General features: G+C 42.0%; 1 protein-coding gene across 4 annotated transcripts in view; it reads right to left on the reverse strand.

Annotated features, from left to right (window-relative positions):
• The window catches only part of igsf9ba (immunoglobulin superfamily, member 9Ba), a 73,300-nt gene that overhangs the window by 51,597 nt on the left and 9,485 nt on the right, over nucleotides 1-12,218 (reverse strand). For all 4 annotated transcript variants that reach the window (XM_030392437.1, XM_030392438.1, XM_030392439.1 and 1 more), the window contains exon 2: nucleotides 2,481-2,678. In XM_030392437.1, the coding sequence (XP_030248297.1) occupies nucleotides 2,481-2,678 (198 nt within the window). The remainder of the gene's footprint in view (nucleotides 1-2,480; nucleotides 2,679-12,218) is intronic.

Raw genomic sequence — 12,218 nt, forward strand, 5'->3', positions numbered from 1 at the left:
TGTCAGAAAATGGTGAAAATGTTTATCAATGTTTGGCTCAAGCACAAAGTGATTAAGTGTGTTGTTCTGTCCACAACCCCAAGATACTCAGTTTACAGTAAAGAAACCACAATTATTTAAAATGACTAGATTGATTAGTATTTTAGTTGACAGCTAAACTTTAATCATGGGGCTTCTAAGGATACACAAAGTTTTAAGTTCATTGGGTTCATCTAGCTAAAAACTAAAACTAAATCCTGTTTACAAGACGGTTATGATGTTTGTTTTTTGTTGAAACTGTTTCAGAGAGGATGTTACAACGATGTGTTTAGATCATTTTGTCCACCCCATTTAAATCAACGAGGGTGGGATGAGGAATATAAATAAATTAATGCAGGTTTAATAAATAAGGACAGTCATTTTTCCATTAAACGCCATTCATTTGCTGGTTATGGGTACTTTCTGGTGACCACTGCTTCTACATTTACAGCATGTGGGGTTGTTTTAATACACTGTGTTGACTCTATACTGTCCGCGCTCTGTGTTGCATTGTCACCAGAGTGTGTAGGAAAGAATGTATGTACAATGCAGTCATAAATTGCTGAGACACAGTTATTTCCCTATATGCACACACAGGCAGCAGATGCCCCTACGCAGCCCTCGAACGCCATGTTAGAACAGAAAGAAGTACAGTTAAAGAACTAGAACGGTTTGCAAAAAGACAGCCAAGTCTCTCTCTTAAGACTTACAGGCTTCAGTGTACTGTGCCATGTGTTAGACCTAAAGCCTCGACAGCTGAAGTGTCATTCTGAGGGGAATGAAGGAAATGACGTGGATCAGGCTGAAATTGCAGGTCAATCTTCTCAGTGAAATAGGATTGGGAGGTATGCGTACGAAGCAGTATGGCTCCGGTCCCAGCCAGAGGCTCATAATTAGGTCAGGAAGAGGGAAATCTATATCCTGTATAATAACAGAAATGTTTACAGAGCGATTTAAGCTATTCAAGACTCTCTGAAGGGGAACTATTGGTCAAGATACACAATGCAACTGCTGATGAAAAATTATAAACTCTGCAATCTTTCCTATACTTTAAAGGAACAGTTCAACATTCTGTGCGATTAATATCAGAAGATCGACACCAGCTCTCATGTTCCGTATCATAAATATGAAGCCACAGCCTGTTAACGGTTTAGCTTAGCATGAAGACTGGAAAACAGCTAGCCCAGCTCTGGTCAAACGTAACAAAATCCACCTACCAGCACCTCTTAAGCTCACTAATTAACACGGATTAAACAAGCGAGTAATGATGTGTTAATTAGTGAGCTTTAGAGGTGCAGGTGGGCAGCTAGTTGTGTCTCTTTGTTTCTCATCTTAATCCCACACTGAGCTAACCAGCTGCTGACTGTAGCTTCATATATACCGTACATTTTACAATTTGGAAGCGCATTAGTGTATCTACCCCAAAAAGTTGCATCAGCTTTAATTCTGTAAGTAATCTGTAGGCCACCGTCTTTCACATAGACTGTCCTGAACAATTACTACACTACACATTACTACTAGTCTTAATACGCTAATAATAAGAATGTTAAGAGTACAACAGGAATCCTTTAGTTTTTTTTGCATCTCTGCAAGTTTTCTTCCTGAAATGTTTTGTGTTCAGTTTCCGTAGACACACTGGGTGTATTCCTTAAAAAATAATAATTCAAAAAAATAAATAAAAAGATTTTCTGATAACATTTTGCTTGTTTTCAGTGCTCACTCGGACATTTATCGTGTTCTGTCCCACTCATCACCTCACCAATATCTAATGAAACAATGCACCATGAGTCTGACTTCCACAGTAACATGTCTGCATGTGGTCAATCAATCAATGTGTCGTCAAGGCTGTTGCTAGCCTATGAGTCATGGCGGATGACGCTTGCGGCTCTCTCTGACACAACCTGTCAGAGCACTAATGGTTAGCTGTCATGCTGGAAGAGAAAGTCAGTCTTTTTTTCTGAAGAGCTCCAGGATTCTTACTCCTTTGAATGTACCTGGCAACGGAATACTTATCACACATTCAGATGAAAACATCCGTGGTGCATGCTCAGTAATGTAACGATTATCCTGTCGAACGGAACTGCGATTTGTGATATCATCCGTTCTTAAAACTCTAAAACATACTGTGATCACTTTATTTGTGCGTTATAGATAGGAAATCATCATTATTTACTCCTCCTTTTGTTCTGATATGATGACGTCCTTCACTCTTTTATCATCATGTACAGTGAAAGTCTGTTGTCAACTTTGTATCTGCAGCAGTGTGAACCAAACAAAGTCCGGCGGATTTACTGTACTTGGCAACTAAAGAAGCTCTTGATCCTGATTCTTGCCAGGATACAAACGCGCGTTCATTAAAAAGCGGGAAACTCTGAATCTGTTTCAGGTAAAACAATGTCTCTGTATTCCGGTCAGAGTTGGATTACTTTGCTGCGTCTTTGCCACATCTACAGACATCATACCTGTGTACTCTGGATCCACATGAGGAGGGTAGAAGCGGAAGTTGATGAAGAAGGGAATAGGCACTCCAAACTTGAACCACTCCACCACATAGGGAGGCTGCTGGCCGTCCAGGGGAGGGGACACGTCGCACCCCAGGATCACGCTCTCTCCGGCGCGCGCCGTCACAAACCGGGGCTCCTCTCTCACTCCGTGGGCACCTGCAAGCAAGAAGGAGGAGACGTTTACTACGAAAGAGGGGTGTTTTCTCATAGTCATCCGAGACTGATTTACAAACAATAATTGGTTGGAAGTTAAGGGCAATCGATTAATCACAAGACGGCCTACATATACATGGCTGTCCATGGGTAGACCCTCTCTTGTTCCTCATCTCCCCACAGAAGAGCCCATCGTCATCTGTCACCTGCATCTGTTGGTGAAGTGTTCTGTGGTTGTGCCATACTGTACTATAAACGAGCTGCCAAGGGGTTCCATTGATCATCGCTGGCTGCTGCTCAGATAAGCTTTACTATGAGCACCACCAGGCCTGGCGTTCAGCCACGAATGTCCAGGCACGCTGCCGAGCGTTGACCTATCAGATGACTGAAAGGTCGGCATACCTGCCTCTGCAGAACGCTCACTCTGGGAATGGATTTTCTCCAGCTGCCACCCCCGCTTTCATTGAACCGGCTGTATCTCCACCGTCAGAGCGAGCCTGACTACCCGCCCTCGTCCTGGGGGGAAATCACTTCAGGGATCAACAGACATGCTGACGTATCACTCCGGAGAAACACCAGCTGCATAACTTAACGCTCTTATTAGCAGCATCATTTGCATTAGCAGGGCTGATTTTTTTTAGAAGAAGAACAAATAACATCAGGACTTTGGGGCTCGAGCAGCACGAGTGTTACTATCTCTGCTCCGTGTCCCACTATCGGCACTGCCAACGCGTTGCCTTTTCACCTCTGCACTCAGGAATTTAAAACCCAAAATATTTTCCCCCCATTCTTCTGTCTGAAAAATAAACCTCCATCCCTACAGGCCCATATGCATCACTTAGTGATTGTGGTTACCAGTTTAATCTGCATCATCCTGTGACAGAGTTAATCCACTTTATTCGTTTCAGCCGGCACAGATTCTGGACTGAAACAGAGCAGATTTAATCAAATTACACTTTTTAAAAGTGGAGATGTGGTCTGCCAGTTACGAGCCTCAGTCCTGGAATCTGCTTTTGCTAATGTGCCTCTTTGTTAGGAAGGGAGAAACAGCTACTCCTTGCTGCATATCAAACGCATGTGCATGACTCAATGACCCGCACATGACCAGCACGAGAATGCAAAAAGCTGCACGAGTGTGCGCGCTGACCTAAAACAGGGTTAATACCCGACAAACAGGCCCCTGAACGTTACAAGCAGTGGAGCTGATTGACAACTATAAGCCAAAGAGGCTGTACATCAAAGAAAAGAACAAAACTACAAGCACTAATTTGATTTGATTAATCTAAATCATGCTGGTAATAAAGCAGCATTTTTCATTAAAATGAAACTGAGGGGGAGTCATGTTTGATCAGGAACAGCTCAGCGCGTCAAAATGCATCCAGCTGAGTCTGAACAGGACGAGAGAAAATTGTTTCAGAGAGCTTTTTTTTTGCAGACCCGACGCTCTGACCTGCAACCTGTACAAGCCACAACCTTTAAATGCGCTTCTGAGGAAACCTGTCCCATCCAGTTATGAGCACAACAAAATCAGAAATCTGCTAAACTAATCCTTTCAAGCTTGCAACAAGCCTGAAATTCACACCTGAACACGCTCCATTGCCGCCTCATTTATAACACCTTTAAAAAAGATTATAATAACTCCTTTCGGCGCCCTGTGCAGGGGTTTGTGTTCAGGCATATGCTCTGAATTTTTCTTGTTAAATGCTCTTTTGAATAGTCCACTCAGTTTGTATTGCAGATTAACACTGTTGCCGCCCATCAGTGAAACATAAGGCTACAGCAGCCATTTAGCCTAGCATAGCATAAATAGCAGCAGGGGGGGAAACAGCTAGCTTGCCTCATTTCTATCAAATTCTGACTTTTTGGTTTGATGGATTTGAACAAATGTAAAAAAGTACATGTGTGGGATAAATAAGAAGCTACAGCTAGCAGTCTGTTAGCTTGCCTGACCTAAAGGCTGGCAACAGACAACAGAAGTCAAAGGAAAAGTCATTAAATCCCTGTAAAACTGCAACTTGTTGAGTTGTATTATGTCAAATGAGTGCGCTTTAGAGGTCATTTCGATGCCTTTGGACAGCGCCAAGCTAGCTCTCTTCCCATTTTCACTCTTTCGGCTAAAATAAACTAATCTAGTATACGTTTTCTGGCTGTCGCTTCATAATTAGCGTCCCTCTCCACTTTTTTACTGTATATTTACATTTTTAATTACATCTCACTGCTTAAAAAATGACATTAACGGCATTTTTATAAGCACTAGACCCAGGCCCGCCAATAGTCCTGCTTGTGCCTAAGACATGATGACATCCAAAGGCCATTCAAAACAGATACGGTGCTTTCTCTTGGCCCTCCCATGACACAGGGCCCGGGACAACTGACCCGGTGTTCCCCTCCTGTCGGCAGCCCTGGCAAAACCGATAAATTAGCCACTGAATATACATCAGCAGAAAAACAGAATGACTGCATCAGGGAACACTTAATATCTGCTTATGTGAACTATTGTGTGCTGTATATTTGTATGTTTTGTAAAGTTTTGTCACTCTAACTCAAGCTCAAATATCCTATGATGCATCTCAGCACTCAGCAGTCTGAGAGAAGGTGAGTCCAGGACCAACTAACTGTTGTAGATGTTGAGGAAACACTCGCGTACCTGACCAGATGTGTTGGATGACAGAGACGTCAAGTGTCTTCTGTCTTTGCTTATGGGTCCAGCACTTGCGCTGTATGGCTTTCAGAAGAAAACAGAGAACAGGCTCCCATCCATAATGAAACACACTGGACACATTGTTTGGTTTGAGTAAGTAGAGTCACTTGACATGAAGCACAGGCTCAAAACCTGCCGCTGAATGCTGCTGAAATCCATTGTTTTCTCTGCAGACAGTTCAGGTTGCAGAAGTTTTCCTGGCTCGGGTTTCAGGCTGGCTTTTTATTTTTGGATCGCGGTGGCGTTGGGAGCGTGTCTTAGAGAAAAGACTTTAAAGACTTGCGATAATATATTGAAGGGCTAATAATTCTCCGATTCCTTTATGGGATCCTCATGAGGGGACAATCAGCATAGGCTTGGTCACTGCCTGTGCCTTTTTCATTTCCTTAATGGAGACACAGTGACCCAGTAGGGTTTATGGGGGCTTATTCAGGGAAAATATTTATGCTCTCAACAAGACATAAATGTTATACAAGAGTCCATGCTCAAGATCTTCCAAATAGAAAGAACTGTAGCGATAAAGGGATCGATATAGTTAAGAGATGATTGCTTGGGCACCGTAAATGTCAACCGAAGTCGCACAGGTAGAAAATCTGTCGAGTCAGATCTGCATAAATCAGACAGCTAATAAATCCAGAAGACCAATATGTTTTATATATCCTCCCTCGGCATATGGTGGATTTACTGCCATGATCATGAATTCCTGAAGGGTAACAATTCAGTCACCTGTCAGATAAATCATCTATACGGCAGGCACTTCATGTACAAAAGCAAAATACAGGAGGGGTAATTCCTCATTGCTTGGCAGAGGTTAAACAGGTGGTGGCAACAGTGAGTTGGTCAGTTATTTATTGTTGATTAATCTGCTGATTAATCATTTGGCCCACAACATGTCAGAAAAAAAGTGAAATATACAATTTAATAAACATATTTAAGACTACAGTATCTAAGACTAAGATAATGGGATTCATTTCTAACTTTTCCCAAATCAAACAGCTCACACAGTTGCTTTTCCTCCTGAATATTTCAAATCGACCAACATCAACGTCCAGAGGATACTGACTCTCAGCTGTGCAACTGAACATCTTCTTCCATCTTTAATAAAAAGCAGAATAACAACAAAATGACTTCCTGTGGATATACAACATGTTCACACTCTTCAAGTAAGGCTCTTTTGCCCAAGGAGAGCTTCTTATTTATTCAAGCTCCTGCCATTTTGAGATGTGGAATCGAATGGTGTCTAAAAATTCAGATTCCTGAAGCCTAATTCAGTACAGGAGACACACATGCATTGTAAAGTTAGGTATACGTATTTATAATGTTCAGTTTGTTAATTACTGATCCTGGAGCTCGACCAGCAGAGTCAACAACAGACCCAATTCTAACCTTGTAGGTCATACATTTATCAAGACAAAAACTTAAGGATTTATGTCTGCTAGCATACATTCCTGAACATACCACCCATATCTGTGTCCAGTTGTAACGCCACAAACTAACCACATTTAACATCTTATGTTGGCCAGATTTCGACTGAATTATAACATTACATCATCTGCATATAATGAAACACACAATTTGATGTCACCCGAGCATATACTGTCTATCTGAAGAGATATGCATGAGTTATTGCAAAAGGAAAAATGCAAACCAGTCACTGAACACATCAAAATCTCCCACCTGGGTTAAAGGGAAGCAGATCTCTATTGAGCCGGTCAAAAGCCTTTTGAAAGTCGCCAAAAGATGCAAGAGCTGATTTGTTATGGTCACTTCAACTTTTGTTCAGTCAACATCTGTAATAGTAACTTCTTTTGTAAAGTGTTTCATTAAGCTCAGTTGATGTTAAATGCTCACCAGCAGTATCGGAGGACGCTTTATGTTTGACGTTACGGTACTTCTAATGAGCAGGACTGTGCTCGTATCCGGTTTGTAATTGTTTGACATGTATGGGGATGTACTGTATTTGTCACTTCACTCTCATAATATCAATATACTAATGCTCTTTGTAATGTTTGTCAGACCATGCAGGCTGGGCAACTTTTGGTATATGACATTAATTGATTATTAAGCACATGCGAACAGAGAAAGCAAGAAGTGAGTGAAACAGCCAAAGGAAAATGTTAACTGATGTGATGAAACAATACCAGGAACCAATAAAAACATCTGTTGATGGTCAATAAACAGCTGCAGTCCGGGGCATGAATCATCGGGGGAGTGCAGGGTTTAAATCTGCAGAAGAATTTTAACTTGGAGTGTTTTTTTTGAGTGGCTGTGGCTGAAAATGGCTCCTGCATGAAAAGCACACCACACTGTACTTTCCGTAATGATCTCAGATTCGTACAGTACTGGAGGCAATTTTGGGGCAATAATCACGCAGAGCAGAGCCGGCGAAATGTTTTGACAGTAATGACGTCCGATAACGCGCTGAACAAAATTGTGGACAAATACCAAAACTGATGGAGTTCAGTGAGACACAGTTTTAGATGAGCAGTGCTCAGATGTTCCGGTGCGGGCCAACAGCAGCGCAATATTTCACCCAGTAAAACTAAAATCTAATATTTACCCCGTGCTCAGATTTGATTCAGCGAATGAGCGAGGAGGACCATTGCTCACTGCAGTTAGAGATTTTGTAAAGGATACATCAAAGTGTGTGTGCGCCTCGCAGCGAGGAGGATATGAGCGCTGCTTTATGCCGGACAGAGCTCCCGATGTGGAGGATGTAATGGAATATAGACTGGACGGAGGCTGGAGAGAGGAGCTCAAGGACGTGCAGCCACTGGGCTGGATGGGCCACTGACAGGGCGGTAATTGAATGCCAGCCTGCATGTGCTGAAGGTCACATCAGAGAATGGCCTGAGTGTGTGTGTGTGTGTGTGTGTGTGTGTGGTGGGGACATGCCTGTGTGTATCAGTATATATATCTGTGTTAATCTTGGTCTGTAAAATCAAATGTGCAGAACTGAAAGTACAACAGAATATACAGTCAGACAGTGAAAATGGCCATTAAATGTATATGAGCTGACTCTCATGTCAGGGGGTGGAGAAGATGGTGGTTGCATAACCGCTGGACAAGAGAGAAACCACGGTCCTAGGCAGCGTTTCAACAATTATAAGCTTGAAACCACCCGATCTTTTTAAGGCCATGTCGGGACATTTGCCAGATATTTTAAGGCAAAACAGGATCTCTTCCCAACCCTAACCTGGTGGGTGTTGTGCCTCAACCTAACCAGAGCAGAAGAACAGCGCGCTTATAAAAATAACATGGAAAACTAAAGAATCGTACAGTTGCTGGTGGATTGTGTTGAAAGAGTACAATTGGCATTTAGTCAAACGTTTATCGGCTTATGTATCAGCCAACACGATCGCTTGAAGTTAAAAGTTAAAACTGAATGTGTCTTTATGTTGCAGCTCAATTTTCTGTTTCTCTCTTGTTTCAATGATGTGCAACCAGTTGGTTAGGGTTAGGAACACATCATGGTTTGACTTAAAAAACCTGTTTCGATTGCCATGATCACGGTTGAAGACGGTCCAACTTCTCCTTTGAAAAATAGTTGGTTTAGGTAGCAACAAAAACAGCGGGAAAAGTTTGCAGGTGTCCTTACAAATACCCAACAGTGTGACTCGACTCGACTCTGACTTATTGTAATAACATCACCACACCCTCCATCTACTGATGTGAAAAGAGGCTAAAAGCATATAATGTGAACGTGATGTGCCACATTTGGTACATACTGGATGCTACTGTGGTTTGCAGAAACGTTAATAATATCCTGGCAACTGGGCTGACAACTCTTGTAATGCTGCAGTTCCAGAATTTGGCACGTAAGTAGTGTTCGATACGTCTCTGTTGAAGCACCACTTGAACATCCCGCATTCAGCATTGAGTTTAAAGAGAAAATAAAGCAAAAGCTATAAAAAAAAAACGCCTCCATGCTGCTTTTCTACTGTTCCCTGTTTTCTGGGGGGGGGGGGCATCATGAAAACCAGAAAACACCAGAAACAGAAAGGCAAACGTTCGCAATCGGCGAGGAGTAGGTTCACCCACGTTTAATAACCTGCATACACATGCTAATTTCTGTATAACTGGGTATAATTGCATCAGCCCGGCAGATTTCGGATGATGCCGGTTCGGTTTCCCACTGCATTTACCACCCGGCTAGATTTGGCTTCTGTATCTGATCACCAGTAATGAAAAACAAAAGCAATAACTCGAGTTACAGAGTCAGAAATTAGAAACCTAGATGATGGATGATCGCGGTGGCTTATTTGTGAGGATGCATTTTTTGTTGTTGTTGTTATTGGTGCAGAGGGAGAGTACGGTACACAAACACAGACAAAGGACGAGACATGAAATACATAGAAACAGACAGAGGACAGGGGTTTAGAAGCAACCTAAACCATAATGTGTACATGAATGAATAATAAAATACATTAACTCTTCTTCTCTGTCACTTTCCATCGCTGTCAAACTCCAAACATTCACAGACCTGATCAGCAATCTTTCACTCATCCACCATTTGGACCACCTGTTCAACTGGCAGCCCAATGCTGCCCTGAAACAACCTCAGTCCGGCCATTTGATAACTTTGTTAGTAGGCTAATTAGCTCATTCATTAGTTTCTTCTTCTGCTGGTCACAAAAATGCTTAATTCAAAAGTTTTTACCCGGGCTGCTTAAGTCAAACTGAGAGCCTACTCCTTCTTCTTCTGAAGTAGCTGAATAGGCCGGGTTCAGTCTTTGAGGGATCCTGTCTACTATCTCTTCAGGTAACTGTTGACTTGCAATTAAAAGTCCCTTTACTTTTCCACCGTTTTTGCAGATGTAACATTCTGTAGACCAAAGGGTATCATCCAGTCCAGCCTATAGGTTTCTGTCCACATAAGGTGTAATTCAGCAGACAAGACAACGACCTCAGTGTCTCTACTTTTTACTTCTGTACAGGAACAATCCAAGATAGATTCGGTCTCTTCATTATTTAGCCCTCTTTAATGGCAAAGTTCCCTCCTCAGACAAGCAATGCTCAGTCAGGGATGCAATGGATGTGCTGACACCTGCTCGAACACACAGCAAGGAGAGCGAGAGAGGGAGGTGTGTGCGTGTGTGTGTGTGTGTGTGCTTGTGTGTGTGCGTGTGAAACAGGCTCGGCTTGCCAAAGGCACAAAGGGCGAACCAACATTGCCGGGCACTGCGCTGCCAGAGGTGCATCACTTTATAGGACATCTTTGGCAGGAGCGGTTCAGTCACAGACATTGCCGGCCACAATTCAGTATAAGTTATAAATGCTTCAGTCGAGGTGTTTTAAATTAATTACACAAAGAGGCATATTGCTGCTAACAGCTCTTATTAGTGCTTTCGTGTGGCTTGTCTAATTACAGCTGCTGTTTATTTAGCATCAATAAATCATAAGCAACAGTGTGAGAGGATCAGAGCTCCTGTATCGCATGTGAGCCGCTCAGGCGTCCACAGAGCGACGCCGGGCTCCACATATCTTCCAATCAACGTATCCGCTTCCACATAATTCCCATTCACTCACTTCCTCTTTCTGCTGTATGGCGGTCTCGTATATAAACACTCAAGCTGCAGTTCAGACGACATGAGTGAGCTCTGCGTGGGTTCAACACTTCTCTCTGGAAACAAAGAACTTCTTAGACTGGTGCATGAATGTTTCCCCAAAACAGAGGAGAGTCACAACATATTCAGTGAAACGTCCCTTTCAGACGCACAGAATGTGTTTTTGATCGAGATGGAGTCAGTCTGTGCTTTATAGTATTTTGAAGAAAGACAAAAATAGTCAATTAAAATTATTATGCATATTGAGATGGCTTTTTTGCATCACTTCGTGGCCTATATAGTTAACTGCATACATGTTTTAAAATGTCTATTATTACCATGGTAATTCTGTCTTAGCTCATTAGCACTATGAGCATCATTGCCTTTGTGTCTTAGCCTAAACCCCTAATCCTAAACACTGTAAGCTACTTTTTCAGTATCAATTCTAAAAGAAACTTTTTTTAACTAATAACAATTCTACAAAATAATACTCAAACAAACAGCGTTTTTTCCATTTGGAAATCAATCAAAAGCAGAATTAGATGCTGCTAAATGGGTCGACAGAGTTATTATTTCATTACCATGTTGCGTTTACATTTTCATCCATGGCTGACTACAGTGTGCATAGTAGTAGTTTTCATTCCTACCTTCGACTTCGATCTTTTACAGATTTAGACTTAACAGCTCAACGGTGATGGGGTACTTTTCACACTTTTCTGGCATTTATATAGACAAAACTATTCACTATTCGAGCAGATGGATTGACGATGAAAATAATTACTAGCTGCAGTCCTACTTGGGCTTATGGCTGCAAGTAAAACACAAGAGAAAGATAAATAAATAGCCACTATTTTGCAGTTTCTTGGACTTATAACTTGTATTGTCAAGATGCGAAATGGTACTAAGATCCCAAATTCCCTCGATTGGCACGCTTCAACATAATGTTCTGAAAGTGTGACTGACGCTTCACTGAAGAAGGATATCAATATCAGAAAAAGCTAAATTTCCCAAGTAAAATTCTCTGTGGGAGTCTCAGACATGCCATGAAGCCAAAACTTTAACAGAAAACTTCCCAGTCTGAATCAGTACTGACTTCAGTAAATTGCATTATACAGAATAAGCTGAATCCCGTTATCGTGCAGGACTGACTATTGTTTTCTCTCTCAGTTTAAATCATCGGAATCCTCCTTTAATCATCAAGTTAATTTATCGCTCGGCTGCCTGATCAATCGCAGCTCTACACGTATTCCTCTCAGCTGTGTGATGAGACGGATGGATTTCAGTGTACAGATCCTA

This window comes from Sparus aurata, chromosome 2 (assembly GCF_900880675.1).
Source record: "Sparus aurata chromosome 2, fSpaAur1.1, whole genome shotgun sequence".
NCBI lineage: Eukaryota > Metazoa > Chordata > Actinopteri > Spariformes > Sparidae > Sparus > Sparus aurata.